At 39.0% G+C, this 24212-nt stretch overlaps 3 protein-coding genes and 1 long non-coding RNA gene across 6 annotated transcripts in view; 2 read left to right on the plus strand and 2 right to left on the minus strand.

Annotated features, from left to right (window-relative positions):
* The window catches only part of LOC147752364 (uncharacterized), a 35732-nt gene extending 22139 nt beyond the window's left edge, over positions 1 to 13593 (plus strand). The window contains exons 2-5 of one of the 3 annotated variants that reach the window (XM_086971731.1): positions 4830 to 4934; positions 6817 to 6954; positions 12382 to 12458; positions 12601 to 13593. In XM_086971731.1, coding sequence (XP_086827857.1) covers positions 4830 to 4934; positions 6817 to 6954; positions 12382 to 12414 — 276 coding nt within the window. In that variant the 3' untranslated portion in view covers positions 12415 to 12458; positions 12601 to 13593. Of the gene's footprint in view, positions 1 to 4829; positions 4935 to 6816; positions 7199 to 7227; positions 7365 to 12381; positions 12459 to 12600 lie in introns of those variants that run through there. The other 2 variants (XM_086971730.1, XR_015314263.1) reach the window with 2 other exon arrangements.
* Positions 7984 to 12374, minus strand: LOC111268525 (uncharacterized). Its single transcript, XM_022847560.2, has 2 exons — positions 11796 to 12374; positions 7984 to 11619 (listed from the first exon to the last, which is right to left on the minus strand). The coding sequence occupies exons 1-2, from the start codon at positions 12162 to 12164 to the stop codon at positions 11488 to 11490; spliced, it is 501 nt and encodes a 166-aa protein (XP_022703295.1). The 5' UTR covers positions 12165 to 12374; the 3' UTR covers positions 7984 to 11487.
* Positions 13594 to 15787: 2194 nt separating the features above from the next.
* Atox1 (Antioxidant 1 copper chaperone) lies at positions 15788 to 20721 on the plus strand. Its single transcript, XM_022847576.2, has 3 exons — positions 15788 to 15936; positions 19824 to 19943; positions 20285 to 20721. The coding sequence occupies exons 1-3, from the start codon at positions 15928 to 15930 to the stop codon at positions 20375 to 20377; spliced, it is 222 nt and encodes a 73-aa protein (XP_022703311.1). The 5' UTR covers positions 15788 to 15927; the 3' UTR covers positions 20378 to 20721.
* Positions 20722 to 21560: 839 nt separating this feature from the next.
* LOC111268535 (uncharacterized) lies at positions 21561 to 24179 on the minus strand. Its single transcript, XR_002685278.2, has 2 exons — positions 23710 to 24179; positions 21561 to 22117 (listed from the first exon to the last, which is right to left on the minus strand). It is a non-coding gene; the product is annotated as an uncharacterized LOC111268535 (long non-coding RNA).
* Positions 24180 to 24212: the final 33 nt, after the last annotated feature.

The following is a 24212-nucleotide window of genomic DNA, read 5'->3' on the forward strand; positions in this document are numbered from 1 at the left end:
TTTACAGTGGGCTTGAGCTGGCTGCGCAGGCTGTGCTTGCCACCATAGATTTTAGCCACTTATCGCCTTACGGAAGAGATGCAGAGAGCGACTCACAAAGAGAAAGAGAGCCTGCGCCGCCAACTGCGAGCACATTTGCTTCTCCGCAAGCAGAAAGAATGCTTAAAAAAGAACGCTTTGTTCTTTCCGAAGCAAAGAAACGTTACAAAGGAGGAAGCGCACGATCTTGCCTGAGACGACTCCTGTTTCGACTAGCAGATAGACTCCTTTTCGTCTTGTATCATCGTTCAGCATGCACTAGTTCGAGCTCTGATAGCTTTCCAAACTGGTCTCGGCGTAGCCCAGCTGAAATGTTCAATCGTATTGATGGCGGGCGCGGGCTCGATAACGGCTGAATACACAAAACCAATAGGTTGGCGACAAATGTGGTTGAGGTATAGACTGCCTCCACAACACACTGAAGGCAGAAGAAGACATCGGGAAGTATAGATTCTGCCTACGTACCAAAGGTAGAAGCAAACGTTAGTTCTTCAACGCGTCTCGTACTGCCCGTGCTATTATACATTATAATCATAACACAACAATGAGCTAAAGCGGCACAGAGTGCTGGACCCCAAAGCACCACGTGACTAATATTATATAAACAATAGGGCCTTTTAAAAATGGAGAGCAATATCATTTTCGATGTTCGAGCATTTCACGAATTGTCACATTAACATTATTTTTACTTTATACTTTTTGCTTTTACAATTATATTGTGTCAGTTTGCGTTTCTCGCTTTCATGTCGTCAGTGTGCGGGCTCTATGTAGAAAAACTTTTTTTTAAGGACAAGAAGAAAAAAACGAAAAGTAACGATGGCAAGAAACGCTTTTACCTAAGAATAAAAGTAAAGAGCTTCTTCGCCGAAACAACGCCGGCAAGGACCAACAATGCCGATAGATGCGTAATTTACATACAACCTAAATACATATAGATGTGTACGATTACAACGAAAAAGACATTCATAGATTACACTGTCTATACTTGATATTATGCACAATGGTACGGAACAAAGGCTGTCCGTCTTGGATCATCATTCAACAGACCGAACGTTCTTCTTGACAGGGTAATAGCGTAGTAGAGAACCAGTAGAACTACATGACATGTACGTTAATGAAGTCTTGATGATTAGCACAGAACAAAACCGTCTCTGCGCGTCGCCTTTTTAGCTGGAGTGCGTCCGAAGGGCATGGGCCTTTTATCGTAGCACTGCTGTGTCGCTAACAACAGCCACCCCGTCGGTATAAAACATACGAGTGCAGGCGTGCTACGTGCTATTGCATAAGGTAGATAAGGACAATAGTCGAATAAACGATTGCCTGTGAAGAAACACTTTCCGCCGCTGTTGTTTCTGCTATCAGTTGCTAGACAAATGTGCGAAGGTCTTCTAAAGAAAATAGAATAGCTTTACAATGACAAAAGGCGTTAAACCCATCTGTGAGGGGCAAATGCCAAATTCGCACATAAATTCTGAAGGTAAGCGACATCACTATAGGCAACACTGAGACGTGCCCACGAAAGCTGCAATGTAGATGAGTAGTGAGCAATGACAAATCTAAAGGGGAGAACCTGTATTAGACTCTCTACGTATCTGTATGCGTACGTGTGGCTAAAAGGCTTAACTATCGAATATGCGCGCGAATGGAAGAAACGGAGTCGTTTTTGTCATTAAAATGTTTTATGATAACTAAAATTCATAGGATTAAATGTCTTCTCGGTTTTAGGTATCTGTTTTATAAAAGAGGATTCAGCGAATACGCATCTATTATTTGCTAATAAATAGAGGTGCTCGTTTTAAACTGAATGAGGCTAAAATCTGTGGTGGGCTACTGATAACTGTGATATTAATGCTGAATATCCTTGCAAAAGCTCAAGTCTATTATTGTCAATATCTTCATAATGGTATTATTTAACGCAGTATTATTAGTAGCAATGACGAACAAAATGAATGAAGGTATCAATATAGACTTTCTTGTGAACCATTCACCTAGGGCATTGGAGAAACGGTGCACGTAGGCTAAAAAAGCAAATCAAACAAAATTTGGACGCGTTTTACCGCCCTTTGTCTAGATAATCCTGCATGTCCTGAACAACTGCGTGTCACTTTTTTCGCAACTATCAAACAGGTTAAGAACCAGTCCAGGTGCGCATGAACGACCTTTTTGAGAATAGAACTTTGAAGAGCATAAAAAGGTATTCTTTTCTATTGAATTTAACTGTTTAGGGTTTAGTTTATTTAATTTAACAGGCGTTGAAGATTATTGTATTATAAGAATCAGGGAATACTTTGCCTATAGCCACAAGTACCTGTCTTCATTCAGGCATTCAATTTTGCCTAGTGCAAACAAATCGTAAGAGAATATCAGCTCTAAAACTTTGAATCAATAGGACCGCGCACTGTTCACGAGAACTGACGTACTGCTGCGCGTTTGTTTTACTATTGATTTATGTGATTCATAGGTTCTCCTCGAAAACTGCGGCTACGACCGACTAATACAAGAGAACGAAGTGTTTCTGTAACCACACAGACTGATCAACTGATTACAACAAACAACCTTAGTTTAACTGTAATGAGTAACCTATTGCAGAGACCCAGACTTCTGCAGCTTCATGTTAAAGGGCTTTGTCCTCGTTCTACCGTAGCAGACGACACACTGACACCCCGCGAGTCGACCGTTTATTATTATCCCTTACATCTTTCATCATTCGCTTTGTAATTCTCACTGTGGTTTGCTGACTTTCCTATAATTTACCTGTAAATGATGAAGATAAGGTTTCCCGTGGCTGATGAGGGTTTCTCTGATGCATTGCTTCATATCGCAGAATCGCCATGGCTGAACCCTATTGGTTCGATATACCTTTTGCTGAACAAGTGTGACGGATCATTTGCTAGGACTATGCTTACCGTACAGTGAGAAGGATCTTGCATGAAGCATGACGAACATGCTTGTCAACTAGATCGACAAATGTCTGATAAAATGATAATTCTCTTTAATAAGCACATCATTTAATCAGAGGCTATATAGGAGATGTAGAATTTACATTTAATTGAAGCTGGCATCATTGAATTTTCGTTTGATCGTTTAGTACGCAGTAGAAGCTTTTTTTTTTTGTGTAAAGAATGTTCTTGTATGTTTTGTGACGAGATCGCAACACACTGAACTCCTGTTTATTTCCGAAGATGAAACAGCAGGCCGCTATTACTTTCATGGAACGAGTTAATTTCTGTGAACTGATAACACCAAAAACATTCGTGCAAAAGGGCGTGTACCCAAATGATTTATCTAGTTACGTAAACGCAGTTCATGTAGTAGATGCTACAAAAAGCCTTATTTATAAAATTTGATTGCGTGTGATATTACCGAACACTTCGATAACAAAGTTTGTATGATGAAAGGCGGATTAGCTTCATAAACCTGGTGCCCATTTCAACTTCGATTGTTCAAAGTACTTCATGTGTTTAACTGTGATTAATATAAATATCGGGATAATATAATTCTACTATCATTTTCGATGAACTTTAGGCCAATTAGGACCGACTCAGTTTTTAAGTAAATAAATCAGTGTAGTTGTTACACGTTGCAATGATCTATATTATGATATTTGAATTTGTTTCGCTTTCGTGCAATTGAGCCTTATTAGTCTGTTTTAGTGAAGCACCTTCTATTTTTGATATTACTACTATATATCTATATATATATATATATATTGATAATACGGCTGTCAATGAAAAGCGCCTTTGACCCAACTTACGGCCATTCGTTTACTTTTCTGCGTTGATGCATTGTTATTACAGTGCGCCAATAATTTGAACGTGTTCGAATAGTTATTGTAGTAACTTACCTTTACTGCTGAATCATTCTAATTTATGTACTTCACGACGATGATTTGCTCGTCCTATAACTTCCTAGCAGTTGCTTTATTACATTGAATCAATTACCCTGCGTTCCTGTTACAGTTGACTAATCACAATGCTAGCTTTGATCCGTTACCCTATCGGGAATATTGCATCCTGTCGAGGTAAAACCAAGTTTAATGTTCAAAGTTCCAAACAAATTTTACACCTCTCGAAAAGCCAAGGAAGCTTATCTACAAAAATATACGAATATGCGTTCGTAAAATTCTCGGAAGTGTTTTACGGAACTGCCATTTCACGCAATGCTACAGTGCGAAAAAAATTAGGAATATGATTTTGGGTCTATTATATCGAACTCGAGAGGTCCAAACAGGGAATATTGCAATGTCCTCAGAGCTAGCATCAAAAAAACTGACCGAATAATTAATTCGTTTTCAAAACAGTTGGAAAAAAGACCCATTTAGACTTTTTAGCATAAAACCTATTTGGATTTAACGTACGTGCTTGCAATGACGACAATATTGCTAACGAGAGGGTTTTTTTTTTAAAAGTTTAATCTATATTATAATATTACTCTGCCACCTCTGAACGAATATTGAGGTGATAGAACGGTAGAATATTTTTTAAGTCTTTCTTATTGCTAGCAATTACTAGAAGCTTAAGTTTATATACTCCCGGATATAGGCAACGCAAAATACAGAATAATTCATTTTGTATGATTTCAATATTTTAAAAATGTCTAAAAACCGTAGTGCATTATATATCACTAGCTTCGGCCGCCTTCCTGCGGTAGCTACCTAGCAGTAGTCGATTTCGATCAGCAGGATGCTCGGACGGAGTTCCCATTTCAATATTGGAATGATATCATTGGATTTCTACAGAAGTTGATGTGCCATTTTCATATAACAGATTATTTTTCTCCATTGTTTGTAGGCTATCTTCTGTATATTTTCACAGAAGCGGAAGTGCGTTCGGGTCACTGCGACGATGGTTTTGTTCTATGGACTTTTCGTGCAGAAGAAATTTTTTTCGTTGAAGGTAATTACCCAACGCACAAATGCAATTGAATTATTGACGTTACTCTGAAAATCGTTAGGATATTGCAGCTTTCCACGGAACTTCTTGTTGGTCAGTTTGAGATTTCATATTCTTAACTATAGGAAACTTAATCACTGGCCATGAATCTATCTGCTTGAAAGTTAATAAGAAGCACGAAACAGCAGACTGCTTTAACTATTGACGATCTAGAATGGGAAATTTTGTTCGACACTGCCAAAGGCGGTTCCAATCGAAATATGAAGCAATGGAATTATTCTCACTGAAATAGTATAGTGTTCTTTAAGGCCTTTTTTTGTGCAGGAATAGATCACTCGTATTTGAACGCTTTCTATACACCGACATTTTATATTGAAATAAAACATAGTTGTCCTCATAAAAGTAGCGGAAAGATCTACCTACTTCCTTCCCATACCGTTATCCAGACACAAATGTCAACGAGTGCAAACCACAGTCCTATGACTTAAAAACACACATATATTTTATTTACACAGGGTAAATGTTCTTCTCGTTATCTAGCTTTGGCGCTATACGTCCTCACTCGAACTTCGTTATAGTCGTTTCTCAAACTCTTCCATGGATAAAACACATACACAAGAAATCAAAAGCCACGAAAAGGGCTATCGGCAATTGATAACACGAATTACATTGTTGATTTTGTTATAGAAAGGTAACCTAAATATCGTATGAGAAAAAAAATTGCCATTCAAATAAAACCCAACGTTTTCTCCACCGTGAAACTGGGATTTTATGGGCTTTACACTTTGCGTCGTATATGAGCACTAGCACTTGAATCATTGTCGTTCCAAACGATAAGTGAAAGTTCCTGAGGGCTCCAACTATATATATATATATATATATATATATATATATATATATATATCTCAATCTCCATCTTTGAGCCTGAGTAATCAGAGATCAGTTTAGGATGCATCTCGTAGCTAGGAAACTACTCTAACAACTTTGCTACAGATTGTGTACATGCTTACGAACATGCTCGCTATTGCTCCCCTATCATCGATCCGTGATAGTTATCGTAGCTAATACTTAAACAGTTGAGGTTCATCTGTCACTGATAGCTTTTCTCAGTTTGTTTATTGCTAACGTTTCAAACTGACGGCAATTGGCGAGAGTCTAGGAATGACCTAGACTAATATATGATACCCCCCCCCTCCCACCTTCTCCCCCCGCCACAGGCAAAGCTTATGCTATGATGACTAGATCACACAAGTACTTTTTCTAAAAACAACTAAAAACAAAAGCAAATGTTTGTATGTAGCACATAAACATACACTAGATTACTGATTGTATGTATCATTTAGTAGGTTTAAGTACAAAAACAACTATAAATATACTTTACGTACAATATCTTCACAGCGGTTGAGGGCATACTCATTCAGAAGATTTCGCCAAGATTTGTCCCTGCCTAAAACGACTGCACACAGCGAAGCACAGGGAAACGTTATACAAGGCTTCAGACCATCCTCAACATAGTCGTGCATATTCTCGCTCACAATGTTACATCTAGTTTCCACGACTTACCTCGTACAACTACAAATAATACAAATATCGTTACTACTTGTACACTTGCTTGATGTTAGAGTTCGTACAAGCTCTAAACGTGAATTCACTCAAGCCATAGTTGCACAACGTGTGCGTGAAAAATCCGTTCACCGATCAATGCTGGCCTGAGGCACTTTTCCAACGTAATGCAACTTTTTCTTCTCTTATCACCATCGTATTGGCTTCCTGTCTCACATCTTTTGTCTTGGCTGAGTGATATGTTAATCCTTTAAACGTTCGCTAACCTTGCGGCTCTCTGGTTTGTCTCTCGGTGCTCTTCCGTTTTTTATCCGTCAACTAGCTCGTGTTCGCGCAACCTAGGTGGTCGGTCGGTCAGTGGGTGAGAACTGGGACACTTTCCGTGGGAACTTTCTGTTTACAAGGGAAAAGAAATCGTCCTATCGATTTTTCAATTGCCTTGTGGTCGCTTTGTCGAGCGGTACGTACCTCATGACCCGATTCCTGTTTTGTGTATATACATGCTCATGTGTATGACTGTATACTCTCATTCTTCAGCTGCCACAGAGACGCTGCTGTTGTGGCGGAATGACTGATGATACGCAAAGGTATTAGTTTCGTTATTATTTGGCTTGTTCATTTAATGGATTGATAATGACCATGACCACTAGTGCTAGTATTGAGTTGTTCTTGTTGTTTTCTTTCTCCCGACTGGTGAGTTCTCCACGTCGTCCTAATCATCTTGCTTTTTCAGCTTATGCTGGTTTTGCCGCTTGCTTCGATACGCCCGTCGATAGAAATTGAGGAATAGGACTAGAAAGAACAGTGATTCTGTCAGGATAAGCAGGCTATGTTGAAGCGGGTAGCCACATTCGACAAACAATGGCGCCAACGAGTGGATTGATATCGCGCAGAACTGTCCAATTTGCACAATCGTCAGGTACGGCTTCACTCGGGGCAGCCATCGAAAATGAAACAGCGACAGCAAATAATAACTGTACATGAGAACGTGCACGCAGCTGTTGATGCAAATGCAGAACATCGCCTGTCCGTCAAAGCCGTACGTCAGTCCGTACCAGCCGTTGAACACGACGAGTACGTGATGTACGACGTGCAAAAAACTCACATGGCCAAATTTTTTACGCAGCACAAAAAACAGAGTATCGAGGAAATCGGCAATCCGGACGAGCAAATAGTACCAGCTAAGTGAAGCTAGTTGGCGTTTATCGTCGGATAAGTCTCTGGAGACACCCTGGCACCAAAGGTTGTAACCGCCGCCTAAGTAGGTCATTCGAAGGAAGCAAAAAGCGAAAACCATGTTGAGTAGAACTTGACTCGCGTTTGCGGCCGCTATCCAGTATCGAATATCGTATGCTTTTCGATGCTCCATCCAGCGAGGCCCGACCACGGTAACGATTAAAACGTAGCCAGCTAACAGTAGGGTAACGCCGAGCGGGTCTCCTACCAAGGGCCAGCCCTCAGTTCGGGGATCCCGTAGGAGCATGGCTCCCGATCCTGCACGGTGGCTCTACTCTGGGTGCCCGTGCTGCGGCGATTGTTACTGCTGCCTCAGCATCTATCGCAAATTCCGTTGAACTGAACTGAACTGCTGAGGTGAGTTCGGTGGAGACGGCTATTTGCGTACCTATTGTCCTTCATATCGCTTTTATCATGTTGGTACAGGCGTCCGGTACAGTTCTGTCTTGTTTAGTTTGAAAATAATCACAGCTCACAATCACAGTCAACTGAGCGTATTAGATCATACTGGGGAATGGGGTATCCACACGCGAGCGTTGTTTCGCCCAGTTTCTTGTCCTGTCCGTCGTAGCCGACGGCAGGCCCGGCTTGTGTTATGCTCACTTACCCTTTCCTAGTCGGTGCAGCAGAAAAGTCCTCGCGCCAATGTCGACAAATCAGAAAGGGAGGGTACGAGCATTTAGAGTAGGCGGCCTGGAGACGGTAGCGGCGCGGATATCAACGCCCGATCAAAGACACCTCTTCGCACCGGGTGGCTATGCGATGAAGATCAGATTCACGCACACTCCGTCCATCATACACAAAGTGATTTCGAAAAGTGGTGGACCATTCTGCTGCTTTGGAACGGAGCAATGGGAACTAGCTGATGAAAGAGAAAATAACTGATCAAAAAGAATCTATCAAGCAAAAATCATATTCTGAGAGTGAACCGGACGAATGTTTATTAGACAGACGACATAAAATAAACGTTCGCTTTTTAAACGTGCTACTTGTGTTCGACCAGCTACCGATGCCTATTCTATCGTTTGCTTGGCATTGCACGATGAACATAAAGCATACGCAGATATGTAAAAAAGCAACTAGCTGGCTATCGTGCCTGCTGTTATTCTTGCTCGGTACTGTACATAACCTAAATCGCACGGGGAAACCGACAAAAGTTTTGAAGGGTTAATATTGGGCCTGTAAGACAAGTGTCTAATGAAATCACTCGTTGAATGAGTAGGTAGCAGTATAATCCTCCAGCGGAGAATTCGACCATTTAAAATTACCATAGTACAAGCCATAAGATATATTCATTTTGGAAGCTGTCAGAAATCGGTGTTGTTAGGGGGTTGGCTTTATAAGACATTTACAAGGAACGCCGTACGGATCTGACGTATCGGGTGCAAAACGTTCACGCCGGAACAAGCTATTAACAGTGTTGGTTCCTTATCTAGGCCGATTAATTAGAACAATGGTAGCGACTGCGATACAAATCACTATAAATCTCGTTTGATTAACTAGCGTATCGATAAACAAAATTGGTATCTTAGTAGAAGTAGAAAGGGTCGTGTTTTTGAATAACAGACACAACCGCAACGATAAGCGTCAGCAAGAGTCCTTGCGTCACATGACTAGCTTACTGAACTAATGCTTTTAATGAAGTCGATCGTGATAAGTAGCTAACCCTAGGTAAAGGTAGCGGAAACAAAAGTCATCCTAACGAGTAGTAATCTAGGAAATTAAGCAGATTCTAATGAAAGCTGCGGCAGATGAAAATCGTATCTACAGCAATGAAAAAATTTGAAAAAATTCTAACGTCAACAATCCCTCTACCATATTAAAAACAATTAGGAACTAAGAGGAATAATTCGTGTCAACAAATCCTTTATTGAGGGTGCGAATTTTCCGTTGGGTTTTTATGTCGGTAGATACCGAACTGCAAGTGTGCGTTAGTTTTTTTGCCTTTTTGAAGAAAAAATTATATGAATACTCATTTATAGCCAAATATTTGTCGTTACCCTAATATTATGTCCCTACGCTATGACCACAAACATATACTACCGATAAAAGGCGTATCAAACTTTTCAAACTCACCAATAAAGCTCAGATAAACTCACCTTCATATCTAATTCTGCTCATTATCGGGTATTTTAAAATACGTAGTAGAAGCTTTGATTCACCCCGTCGAGTAGCTGAAATGCTCGATCTGAACGTTGATCTGTAGTCAGCTGTTTAGATCAAATGTCCGCAAATAGAATTACCACAAGCGCGCGTGCTGTCGTTTGTATAAAATAAATCATCAATGGTTTCATTAGGTTGGACATAAAGGCAATGTATCACTCGAAATCCGTCTCGAAGTTTACTATAGAGGTGATCATTCAATTCAGTTAGTAGTTCATCAGACTCTTCTAGTAGACATCAGAACGTAGCCAAACGATCTAGATTACTCGGTTTCACAGGATAGTATAAGCAAAGACGCAGTAGTAATACCTATTTTATGACTATGCCTCAATGTACTATCGACGGCTGTGGTGTTTGTGAACACGGGAAGTGTACACAGGCCCCGCTGTTTAGGACTTCTAGTCTTTCAAAATACGACCCCCTATACCTTAAGCAGTTCTAATCATTGTCAAGCATACTTGAATTTGAGTTACTTAATATGTTTGGTTATCACAAAAAGCCCTAATAATGGTGCCTTCCGTTTGCGTATTTTTCATTATAACTATGGTATCTGCCATATTGTTGGTAAGTATTACACAACTCTTGTGTGTATGCATCTGATGAATAAGTCTAATCCAATAAATACAAAGTCACTGGCTTTATCCTTTTTTTTTACAGATATTTCTCAGAAATTCAATGCATAATAAGCCATTTTCCAATACAACCTAATCTGGTTCTAGCCAGCAGAATTTGTTTGTCATACTGATTGGAATTTTAACATGTATGAAAGAGAAATCGAAATCTAAATGTAAAAACTCGTATATTTTATTGGTGCTCTACTGTACATAGTACATTACAGATGTTATGCCAATTTTCTACAGGCGAAGTTAAATAAGTCATAAACTTATATTATTTTATAAAATGAATAAATATAAGCGATAATAAATTATAGCAAGTAAATACTAGCATCAATAAATATAGTAGTAACGAATGTAGTCTAATACAAAGAGACAAAATCACTGCGTTGTTTTCCATATGGACAACACGAGTGATCCGATACTTTGTACAATACAAAGATTCCTTCGTGTAACGTACGGAATTCAAGAAGTCATCATAATTTCAAGTTAACGTAGCCTATCTTATTCTATGTATTTATAGATTCAGTTGAATTCGTTTTGTGTGACATATGGCCGGCTATTGCTTGATGGAATTTCTGAGAACCACATGTCCGATTTTCATCTTGAACTCCATACGTCAGAACGCATTCTCAGTTCGTGCTCTGGCCCGCCTACGTAACGTTACATCAATCGGCGTTGCCCATATGCTCTATCGTATATCTTCTTTTTACGCTATACGTATATTGCGTCGATTGCCAATTACACAGCTAAACTATATAGCAAAAAATTTAATCAACAGTTCATATGCTACAAGTTACCTATGGCATAACTATGTTTAACATTATTATGCAGAGCATATACTGATAAAGCATTACTGCCTTTTGTAGTCTAAAATAGGTTGACGGAATTCCACAAGAATTCTCTCGAATGCTGAAAACGAGCTTGATTTGTTCCGGTGCGACGACTGCTGACGCGAACATTGACCGCTGCATAGGGGCTCACACGCAGCCGCATTCTGCCACAACCATATCCTTCAAGACACGAACTTCGAAACCAGACCTATCCCCCAGAGAGACAATCACTTGCAGGTTTTCATATTTCGTAGGACGACAAGCTGGGGGCTCGGGAAGCTGTAAATGACAGAATAATGAAGCACACATTCTATGTATAATTCAGCTAAATCAAACGATCCGGCTGTCCTTAAATTAATTAGCTGGCAGAAAAATGCATGTTTCTAGTAGAATGCCTGTCTCGCTAACTTTTATATGAAAAAGAGATGTTTCAGTCAGAAAAACCATAGCCGTACCTCTTTAGGCGCTGCTTTGTCGTCCTTAAAAATGTCATTGATCAGACCACGCAAGAAGGCATTGTTATTCTTGCATTGGATAGTCGTACACATGCCCTTGCACATTCCCATATTAAATGTATCAGGGATTGTTACATAATTTGGCGAAGAGCTGAGTTCGTCAAAACTGACGATGAAGTCCTTGCGCTCACATCGGTTTCTGACCCGCGTGTCTCTACGAATGGCCTGTTTTGCCAAAGGCCACGTAATTACCCTGGAGAGGACCGAGGCAAATTTTGGCAGTTTAGTCGACGGAGGGGGATCTTGATCAGTGGCTTTTTCCTTTGCTGCGTCAATTGAGCGACTAAAACGCCCCCCAGTGGGCGACATGAGCTGGGCCCAGACTGTGCAGGTCTCATTTACGTTAGATAGCAAGAAAATCTCGTTGACTTGCACGCCACATCGAGAAAGTTGTTCAGTATCGAGGCGAATCTCGGCACTTCGATGTAACTCAGCATGGTCGAGTTTCGCTACAAGTGACGTATTTACCAAGCGATTGTGTAGAGTAATTGACGATCCGTTCAAGCTCGCCTTAAACGATTTGCAGGGAATCGCATTTATACTTGATGAGTCAAGTTGAAACACGAGGTGAGCAGCACTGTGAGGAGCGTAAGCACTTACGTTGTAAGTAAGTTTCAGGTAATTTCCTTTCTCTGGAAAAAAAATTGAAACAAAAAAAAATTCTCATTTATCTGCGTTTATCTATGTTCGACAATAATGAGCAGTAGATCGCAAATATATTTTCTCTTATAACGGACCATTTCAGGTTTTCCGTTTGATCTGATGCATAGCAGAGATCGGACGTCCATACAATACCAAAGAGAAACACGTAACTGCTCTTTGTCAAATGATATTTCTTCATACCTGCTTTGAAGCTGGTTGGCATTGATGCGGCAACTTTGCCAAGCTTACATTTGGCCACCATGCCCGTATGGTAAATGTCAAGAAGGAGGTTTGGCACTGCAACGTCGTGGACCCGCGCTGCGGTCGAGATGCACGCAAGCATAAACAAGCCAAGTATCTGTCCAGTCGCCATTTTTTCGGAAAACTTTACTGCTAAGAACGCTGGTTGATCTAAGGTCGCTAGAAACTTGAGCGATATACGACAGAATATCTTTGACGCCGTCTTATATGTCTTTTACGAGTGAGGACCAAATCAATAAAATGACCCTCGCCTCAAATGACCCGTTGATGTAACTCAATAAGACCGCACATGGATCTATCTCCCATGTTGTATCAGCCACTTCGCACTTCGTCGTACAAATTTCTCATTAATATCATTCAATTTCCTTAATGTTAAGATAGGATTCGTTACCTCATTGGCCCCACATGTGTTCATTAAGGGGCTCATGTGAATTAATTGTATTAGATTAATTTCAATAGCTGTAATCACTGTCCACTAAAGTGCGTCTCCTAGAATTTCCGCAAGCAATCAAATTATAGTACAAAAATAACAATGTATATATATATATAGAAAAAAAATTACGTCACGCCAGTTGAATATACAGTACAACTGCCACCAATCAGGATATATCCAAGTGTAATGCGACGTTCTTTTCTCGTACCTCACTCTCGTCTCCCGACATTTATCCTTTAGGTAATCCCTATCCTCGTTTTCGGTTTCTTTTCGCATTCATCTTCAGTAAGTGTCAATATGAGCTTTCATAGAGGGTGTTAGGTCAATGCTAATAATATTTAAAAAAAATAATAATATTTTTACTTTCTATTCGAAATAAACAACGCCTACTTCTACTTTCAAGTATTATTACGTTATTAACTTGATTGTTAATTGTGTTATTAATTGTACTTTTAGCTCCCCTTCAGATCTGGTTGATATCAAGTACAATTAACGGTTTTAAAGTATACATAAGATACATATAGGAATATCCATAAGATTGAAGCACATTGAACGTTCATGAGCACCAGGGGTTAACTTGAGGATAGGCTGTCAACTTGATTAACCCATAAATCTGGGTAAATAAACTCTTCCTGAAATCCCACGTAAATGCCTGTAGTCCGTGTTGTTAATGCGACTCATTTGAAACGTCGAGTACATATACGAGCTAAAAGAAAAGCAGAATTTATGGAGATCATAGTATCAATCATCGATGCCTGTCCCTTGCCTCCTCCGAGTAAAGCGAGCGGTAATTGTAAGTAAGATGCTTCTAAACTTGAAAATAAACCCCGACATCTTTTCAGTTAATTTCAATTCTTACTAAAAATCTTTATCATGGCTTTACCGAAAAGAACGCGAGGATGTTCGAAAGGGCACGTCTGCAGTTAAACGACATGTTACATATTTCGTTGTACAACATTGCTTTTAAGCCAAATTAATAGTATGTAGTACGATCTAATAACGGTGCCTGGTTAGATTTGCCTGAAAGCCCTCACTTGTTCGACCTCGCTCTTGTATACTCCTTGAAGGTTTACCGTAGAGATTCCACAATAAATCCACTAGATATGCTATGCTTATCGGTTCCAGCACATAAGGCGCGGCCTACAACCTAGTGTCAATACAACGCCGCAATGTTATGGAGAACAATTTACCAATGTGAAGACTTCCATAAGGCTAGTAAATATTGTTAACACTAAATTAACACATATAATTTGCGCAACACACTGCCATATGACTAACAAGAATATTTAGATTCCAATATGCCTTAAGAAAACACCGATAAAGCTACAAAAACAAATAGAACGGCCAGATGAAGACAAAGCTTTCTACTATCTTTGGAAAAGCAATGTAGTTATGTGCCTCTTTAAAATCACGTCAACGGTAACTCGTGGCTCAGACGGGGAGATTAATTAGGATAGTCGACGTGTGGTAGGCAGTAAATGGACAAGAGATTAGCGAAAATCTAACAAAAGCTTGTATTTATTCGGACATTAGATTTGACGCTGCATTTAATTGCTGTAACGGGCCCATAACATCCCAAACCAGCGAAGAGTAAAAACAAAAAGCGAAGAGAAGTTAGACGGACCACTCAGGTAGTTTTACGGAAATTCGAATGTGTCTGTGAATTCCCATTATGTGTGAATTACTCTCTATGAGAAAAAAATGTTTTAAGGGGGACAATTTTCAGACAGACTGCGAGCAGGTCAAATTAATCGCGGTAGGTGGCCAATTGCTAGAAAGGCGCCTCCTGTAACGAGCGCTAAGCCTTGACACTGTCTGCCTATGCGGTGAACCACCAAAGGCGCGCTTTGCGGGGGGGCGAAGAAGTACCTGTTCAACTGTTGACTAAAGAATACAGCTGTTCAAGCGTATTTAAATGTTTTTTTTAGAAATCTGCACGATAGCTCTCGCAAATAAGACTTCTGTCAATTGGAGATCATTTTAGAATGTGTTTAATCAATTATATTTGAATGTTGTCTCCAATAATGTTTCTTCCCAAAACTCCGCGAAAAACAAATGGGATTTTGTAAATTGACGGTAGTATATCTAGCATTCAGCTCAGTGGTCAAAAACGACTTCAGCGTTTATGATATTGCTCTCATTGTTTTATCTGAGGTCTCATATCTGATTATTCAAATTGATCGCATAATTGAAACGCACATTTATAGATATCCCTTACCAGCTAGTATAATCACAGCATACCATTTTTTAGGTTTATGATTGCGTTTATGATGCTGCCTACATTTTCATGTACGTCATACGGGGACGTGCTAGATACTCAGCCAGTTTAAGTATTTTTTTGTAAATATTGGTTGTTTCAAAAAGATCTGTATGAATCTAAAGATTTATTAACATTCCCATTATAATATTTGTGAGTATAAGCAAGACGCTCTGCACCATTATCTCGGTTCATGTTTCTCCACTTCTAGTGACTTCTTAAATATAATATTCTAAATGAAATCAATATGAGAAGTGCCGTAGCTTTACACGCAAGTATTTGAACTCATGCGCAGACCCTTAAAGATGTGCGGCCGCCCACGTCACTGTTGCTGTAAAGCAAAGATCATCTCATCATCCTTCAGCGAGCTGCTAAAATAATTCAGCGATAGATATTTAATTCCGTCTTGTTTTCGTATATACTGTACGATTTGCTCTGTAGTGCAGTATCATCGATCATTTCTAATCCCACATTTCAAGATGTCAAAGGTACGTTCCATGACGTTCATAAAAAAACATTTGTTCATTGAAAAGTAAGTCACTATTCTGAAGCACTGACTTGTGGAGGTTCCTTTATAAAGTATGCTACATCGTAACATACCCAGCACGATAGGATCGCGGCAGTATTTTTTGTCAGTTATTAAAAATCTAACTCTACGAGACTGGTCAATTGGTCAAGTTTTGTGCCGGTGACCTGTTCTTGATTGCTTACAGTCGATATTCAAGATGTTAATTTAAGTATTTTTTTTTTTATTTAAGAGTCGTAACCTTTGAAATGGAGCTTTTTAAGATTCATTTCAAACTGATATTCTAAATATTAGTACCGATCTTTAATACAGCTATGTAAGAAGTTCAATTCACATTGAGCCTATTTTCGCTTTTCTGTTGATTAAACCGGCGAATCAGCTGTCTCAAGTCACGACGAGCCAACAAGTTTGTTTGATACTGTTACCCGATAGTGGTGCAGCCGTTCTATTTATTTGCGCCTAGTACTTTTCGTGGTTGTTACAGCAAACGTGCAACGACCAGTTCTAGTTTCTGAAGGAGTGTGTGATCGTAGTGAGACTTGAGAGGAAGTTGTAGAGAAATGCGTTTATTCATAGCTTTTTGCAAACCGGTCTACTAGCGGGCAATTAATCATCTGGCCGTAGACTATATCAGTGCAGTTTCGAGGAAGTTTTGCAAATTAACACAAACCTTTTTGGTTACTACTAGTCTACTCAACTGGAATTGCAGTGTAAAGTATCTCGAAATGTCGTGCAGTAGTGAGAAGATATCATTCGATATCGATCCGGTTTTGTGCGCGCCTCCGGATGGCGCCACTTTGGAAATTCTACTGGGACAAATTTTTATGTTATTTGAACGGCTACGCAAAAGTACGTTTTCAGCGCAATCTTGTGTAAAGTGCTCGTCAATGAAAGAGAACTTTCGCAAGTACAAATCGCTGACGCAACGTCGAATAGATGGCCTTGAATTGCAGTTGTCGGCTGCTAAAAAGAAGCTATCGCAGTCTACACAGTTGCAAGGACAGACCCAACCGCAGAAAAGAACTGCAGTTGAGATACTTGCCGAAGACTCTACGCTATTCGATACGCCGGAGAAGAAACCGATTAACAATGAAGAAGTGCCGGAAACCCAAGATAATTCCGCCATTGCGAAAAGCAACGAAATCCCACTAGTATTAAAGTACGATCGATCTCCTGGGGCTTCAGAGCAGCTTGAAGCTGGAAAACACAGTCCAGGTAAGAAACGGCTAGGCCAAGCCAAAATCCGTCTTCGTAGAGAGCCGTCGTGGGTCAAGACGGAGCCTCAGGCGCCAAAAACAAAACGAGGGAAGGCAACCAATGAGAACATCTTTAAGAACAACCAGTTAGAATTCAGTGAAGTCGGAACGGCAGACGGTGAAAATACAAGAACTGAAAATGTACAGCAACATAGAGATATCCAATCTAACACTTCACTAAAGGAGTCCGAGTGCGTAGAATGTCAGCGGTTTTTTAAAAATCTAGATCCCGGTTTGGTCCGCGTCATGAAGCGCTGTTCAAAGCATCGTTATAAATCTAAACAAGCCGTTGTCCCATCGGAAATGTGGCGTACAAAGATGCAAGATACCCTCGAATTAAAAGCTGCTGGGATCTGTGATGAGACTTTGCCGTGTGATCTCAATCCAAATAAATTCAAGAAGAAAGGATTTCTTTAGTTAGTTTATCTGATGTCTAAACGGGACCGTAATCAAAATATTTGTGTGTACAATTCGCAGGCGCTCAAATATTTATTAGGAGCATAAAATTCTTAGGTTGATAGGGTACAGGCGTTGAAATTGAATGCTCGATGTAACGTACGGGCTGAAGAAGTGGGAATGTTGTGGGATGGTGTAATGGAAAAGCTTTATAATCAGTAGGGTTACCGGGCAAGATCAATTTTTTGAAAAACTTTTTAATGAGTTACGATCACCGATTGTGGTGGTAAACGATGACAAATAAGTGCGATTTTATCAGCGTTTAACAAATAACACGTTGGTCGTATAATGCGTATCGTGCGCTGTCTGTTTAGAGGTATACAAATATAACAATACATATATACAGTGTATATTTGTAGGCAACCCGGAGTAAGGTTTGTAATGTTGTTGAATTTGATAGAAAAATAAATAACGCGTATTTATTTTTGTCGTCTTAGTATGTTTATTCCTTATACAAAACATAAATAGAATGTATGAAATTTCGGAGACCTAAAAATATTGTTTCGCTGAAATGTTATTAATAGGTATATATATATATATATATATCAGATAAAAGATATATATGTATATATATATATATATATATATATATATATACATATGTATATATAATGAAACGAAATTTCTTGAATAAATAGCGGTAAAATAGCAGGCTTCAATAGGCATTTCCACTTGTCCGAAAGTGGGCCAGGTGTCCGTATCCAGATGTGCGTAGTCTATCTCAATTGTTTGGCGTATGTTCCAGGTACTACGAAGTGTAACATAGCCCAAGAAACGAAAAGGTAGTAGCTTGCATATAGTCAATATACAATTTCATCAAAATGAAAATGCGCCTCATAATCACATTTCAAAACCATTACACAAAATAGCGTAAGGGTCTTATTATTTATATACATTCATCATTAAATCATTATATTGGAAAAGAAGTTTTCATCGCCCTATCTTGTAACATCATGTTTGTTATTATAAACAAGCTAAAAAGGAAAATAGCCTTCATTGTAAAAGACGCGGAACATGAATGTTTGATTGAGCGCTTTCGTGCTGATAACACAAAAGCGGGCAGCGATGAGTAATGTAGTGTTTTTTTAAAATGACTTTAACGTTTGACAAACTACGTAAACATGTTATAATTATCACGTTGCGCTACATATGTAGGGTATAAGTTATTTCATATAACCGTGTGTAGTTTGCAAATATAAAACGTATATGTCAGAGTACTTCTATGCCGTTCTCTAATGAGGAATTATGGATAAAGGTGATAATGATTGATTGTATGAACAACAAACTAGGAATAGAGTATCTTCTATATAACAGATAAAATTCAGCCAACAATTCAGGTTACGACGCATATTATGATATCGTTGATTGATATATAAGATGTGCCAAATACTTGTTTCGTTTCGATCTTTTTTTTGTGCGTTTAAATAAATAGTTAATAGCGGAGTGTCGACCTATAAACACTGCAGCAGTTGTGGTTGGCAATGATGGAATGTTACTGTATGGAGCAGCGTTTGTTTTTGGTAAAAAGTTACTATCGAAATAGAGAGTCGATACTCGGTAAATGTCCCTCAGAATACAGGCACCTTTCATTGACGAAGTTAGCTATTAGGCGAATTTGAAGAAATTAGCTAACTCGAGTATAAAGTAAGGAGCGAGAGGCTAATAGGAAGAATTGTCCAGACAAATGACAATATCGCTGCAGTAAGGAGTGTGCATGTCGATCATATATGACCTCCGCACGACGACGCGCTTAACAACTTGGATTATCTACGAGCACTTTACGACGTAATTTGAAGCAAGAGGTGCATTTCCAACCCTGTAGGGTACAGTTTAGTGAGTAATAATTGTCAACGCCCTGAAACTCCTATTCGTAGAGTAATTGATACTGAATTATGCAGGATCGTGATTTAAAATTAAACAAAAATCCAGTCGTGCAAGCGACCCCAGGAAAAGCATTAATTGACCCTCCTTTCCGTATATAGTACAAGTAAATTCTCTAGGCTGCGCTGTAAAAATAAAAATGTACAGAAAGATTAAATTCCAAAGGCACTGAAATACTAACTTTTGACGTACTCTAAATATAGTAGATATGTTGAGCCTTTGAAATACTAATAGATCCCATTTGTGGTAATTTCAGGTATACGAGTTTGAAGTGGAGATGACGTGTGAGGGCTGCTCCGGAGCAGTTAAACGAGTCTTAGGAAAGCTTGATGGCCAGGGCGTCACGAAAGTCGAGATTGACCTCCCAAATAAACGGGTATGGTAGTTCTAAAGCTTATGTGGGAAGTCTTTGCGCTCAGCTTCATATACATCGGGAGATTAGCTCATCTTACATAGGTCATGCCACAGGAAGAATATTCCTTTCAGGCGCCGATAGAATATTCATATTCGGAACAGATCCCCAATAACAGGAAAAAAAGTTTTAAGGCAGGTTCTAGGTCGGGCGAGCCAGCATGGTGGACTTCACTTCTTTTTCTAAGCGGCTTTCGATCAGTCGTATCTAATTTGATGTCAAAGAATAATCAGATCTTATTATTACCGATAGACTACAAACGATAGGCGCACACTAATACAGAAAATATGTTGTTCTTTTTGTAGGTATTCATCACGTCAACGTTAACTTCTGACCAGTTATTGGAGGTGATTAAGAAGACTGGAAAAAATTGCTCATATATAGGGGAAAAGCAATAAACCTGGATACAATGACGCAATGCGACGGAATTACACATTTATCCGTTACTTAAATTATGAAGATTACTCTTTCTCCTGATGCGTGGGGTAAACAAAGGAGAGCCTTGAAAGGCAACTTAGCTTTTTGATTGCCTTTTAGCAGCTCCCGTCTTGCCAAATGTCTCCCTATGAATGACTTTTCCAATTTTTACAATTCACCGTACGCGACCGCTAATGGTGAACAGAAAAAGAAAACATAATGATAGGATAATAGAACAAACCATATAGTTAAGTAATCATAATCATATTGTAATTTATTTTGTTTATAATAAATATGCACTTGCTGTTTCGATTCACATACAAAATATGGCGTTGACACGACTTTTCGTATAACATAATAGTATGTTACAGTTTTATGTTTTAATAATATGTAATAATAACTTATATTTAACGGTCAATACAAAATAGTCTTTCGGTTGCTCGATAGAGCCTGGATAATTCTCAGATACCTTTATCTATGTCATGGCCAAACCATTGTAGTGCTGCGTCTATTAGTAGGTATTTTAAGTCCTTGTATTGCTGGTATAATATACTGTAGCTAGCTAAGCAGGGTGGTATTTAGACAAACAGTACCCTTGACTACGGAATGGAAGAGCCTACAAGAAAATAATAGAACTTACTAGGCGTGCGCGTTTAAATGGCTTACACTAAGGGTGCTAAGGAGGACTAATATCAGAATAGTATTGTCCTGTATGCTACCTTACAGGCATACAACAGTATCAACAATTCCAAGATAAATCCAGAAGCGTTCCAAACTGGTGTAGGGCTTCCGTTGTAATAAGCAGAAATTAGCGATTAATCTGTTGCACAGAATTACTTCCGACTAATATCTGCATTGGTCTATTTTGTAACAAATGCATCATAGACGTCCTTAAAGCAACTTCTTTTAGATTTGATCTGAGGATGTACATTAACAGATACGCATTCCACATTTGGGTTTGTGTTTTTTTTAAATCATCATCATAACAACTCATAATATATAGTTCAGGGTTAAATTAAAATAAAAACAGCCAAGGCAAGAGTATGAACGAGTCGGAACCCACCAAGCAGCACTGGGTTCAGACTAGGATTGAATGCCAGCTTTGAATCTTTACTTTGCCAAAAGGAGTCCAAAGATAGTGACAGAGGTTCAAGAATGATATAATTAAATATTGAATATTTAGTATTTTATTAATAAACAATGTTATCAATATACAGTTTTATATTGCATATTATTCGTATTTCATTTAGTCGCTCGTACCTTTCTTGCACGTTGTGCAGGCTCTTCACAGACACTTGCAAACCTACGACACAAATGCCCTATAATATAGTGCGTCGTATGGTATGTAAACAAACAAGGTTTAGATCCAGTATGGTACGCAAACAATTCTAATTAACCTTTTGCGTTACCTGTCAGCGTTCAAAGCTAGTAGTGACATTACACAATGTATGGTTACATATATCTTGCGCAGTGGCGTGTCAAACACGATTCCATCTATCTCATGTTTTTTTATACTTGCAAAGGTCCGCTTTCTATCACGTAGCGCAACGTAGCCTGTTTCACATATAGTTGGACTGCAGCTACTCTGAAATAGTGATTTCGATGAGCATAATGTGTAAATATCCTACTGCATTTTGATGGTAAGCCGTAACGCATCGCTCTGGTCATAGGGAGCGTTGAATAACAATAATGGATTGGAGCAAGACACGACCTTGCTGCAACTGAAACAGAGGCGATTACGATATCTTTAGTTAATTGTAATGAATAGCAATAATAAGAAATATTAACCGTTTGAAGGCAGTAAAGTCACCAAACAAGCACCTGCCTTGTTTTTTTACAAAAAGATTAATATCAAATTGGTCAATAATCTCGTAAAAATAAAGGAAAACTATCAAAGAAAGTTCAAAGAAAGAAACAGAAACAATTATTTGTCCCGAATTTACTTTTTGCATTGCATATTATTGTTTCTCATATCATTATTTTAGTTTTTGTGTGGGAAGGCTTTATAAAAATACATTTGTAATAAGCCGAAGGTTAAAAAATACTATTCTCGTTCCGTGAACTAAGACATTTTCGTTGCACTAATAGATCAAAAAGTAGACTAATCCAACAACGGTACAGTCAGCACTTCGTTAGAGTGAATATAGGAACGTAATGTAACATTATTTATACCGAACGTATATACAAAGCTATAGAATGAGTTCACTGACAAGTAGCATAGTTGTGAAGCTTAATTTTACTATTGGGTTAGGTACGATAGCTTGGTGATTACAAAGGGTTCTCATTTCATTCTTACTTTTTGACTTTACTAGCAGAAGGCAGAAGTTCATGAATCATATACATAAATGTGTGGTGTATGCCTTTTCACTGCAGTATACGAATTGATCGGGCTGTGTCGAAGAAGTCGGTAATGCGAAGTCGCCAGATGTCACCGATAGCCGGACGGATATGACGGCACAATTCGTGTTGAATTAATTGACTTTGTCGCTGATTTATAGCGTTTGTTTTCCAACAAAGATATGAACAGCTCGTCCTACGGTTTCGACATTGCTGAAACCTGTGCCATTTTCAACAAATAAGCATAAGCAAATAGAGTGGCGCGTCCGACATCTTCCTTCACAACATTTGTTGACATGAAGTGCTGCTAAGGAACATCCGTAACGGAACGTAGGTTTAATCACTGCTGATTATATCTGTTATTTGTTATATATGCAAAGCGATTCTTGAAAGATTCTGTGTTATTATGTCACGAGAAAATCATACAGTGCTAGACGATAAACACCCGATCTACTGCCTGTCTATGGTATATATTGATTTCAGACATCATCGTGAATTAGCGATTAGTGGCTAGACATCGGTTATGGTATCTCAAAGTAGGCAGAAATCCGAGCAACAATGAGCGATTATTTTGCGGCTGAGAGCGTACAGCGACTTCTTTGACAACTATTAATTGGCGGTTCCATCCAGACGATACAATAAGCATTTGCAAAGGGCCTAGTCTAAGAGCACTTGACTGGTAAATGAATTTGTCCGTTCAAAAAACAAATTCTATGGGTTCTCTTTAATTAGCTTTATTGATTGCTTTTGCGAACATCTGCCTGTCAGACTGTCAAAGAGACCAACCTGGGCTCAAAACGCCGATTAAGCATACTACTTTATGTCACCCAAGTCGTCTAAGCGAAAATACTTGAATCAAGCAGATAGTTTCTTCGCACACTTCGTTCAACACCGTTTTTCCTTGTTCCGAGTTCCTCTACATACAAAAAATAATACAACTACTACTGATTGCACCTTCCTCTGGTGCGTATCTTACCCCGTCGATTGGGCTGTTTTCGTTCCAAGCATTGTCATTGCCTTTAGCTAGTGTACAGTTAACCCAACACTCGCGTTGTAGGAAAGAAAAAGTACAATGGTGACTTGACTAGCTATCTCCTCAGGTATGCATTGGATATCTACTGTCGTTGCTCTAAAGGCACAAAAGTACTGGAGGATGAACGGTATTGAAGCTAATAGCGAAGTGACACATCAACAGCCAAATAAATATATCGAGGCGATCTAAGTATCTTGGAAAAATTCTTCTTTTATCAAAAAAATAACCACATGTTCCTTGTACTCATAAGAGCATAAATCAACATGATATTGTTTTCATTGAAGTTCATGAAATCAGACGTATATTAGTTGTTTTTTCAAGCTTTTTGTGATACCGTCGTTCAGCAACAACATTAGTCGTTATGACTGTGCAGTGGTAACATTTTTGGCAACGGTCTATCGAACCTAAAGCCAACCTGCGTTAGGAGTAAGCTTTCTACGTTTCTG

Source organism: Varroa jacobsoni, unplaced genomic scaffold, assembly GCF_002532875.2.
Source record: "Varroa jacobsoni isolate VJ856 unplaced genomic scaffold, vjacob_1.0 scaffold_1297, whole genome shotgun sequence".
Lineage (NCBI taxonomy): Eukaryota > Metazoa > Arthropoda > Arachnida > Mesostigmata > Varroidae > Varroa > Varroa jacobsoni.

Bases quoted from the DNA above. Each gene is read 5' to 3' on its own strand.
- LOC111268525 (XM_022847560.2), bottom strand. From the start codon at position 12,164: ATGTCGCCCACTGGGGGGCGTTTTAGTCGCTCAATTGACGCAGCAAAG. The intron at 11,620-11,795 runs GTACGGCTATGG...TGTCATTTACAG, and splicing joins ACAAAGCAGCGCCTAAAGAG to CTTCCCGAGCCCCCAGCTTG.
- Atox1 (XM_022847576.2), top strand. The intron at 19,944-20,284 runs GTATGGTAGTTC...TTCTTTTTGTAG, and splicing joins TTGACCTCCCAAATAAACGG to GTATTCATCACGTCAACGTT.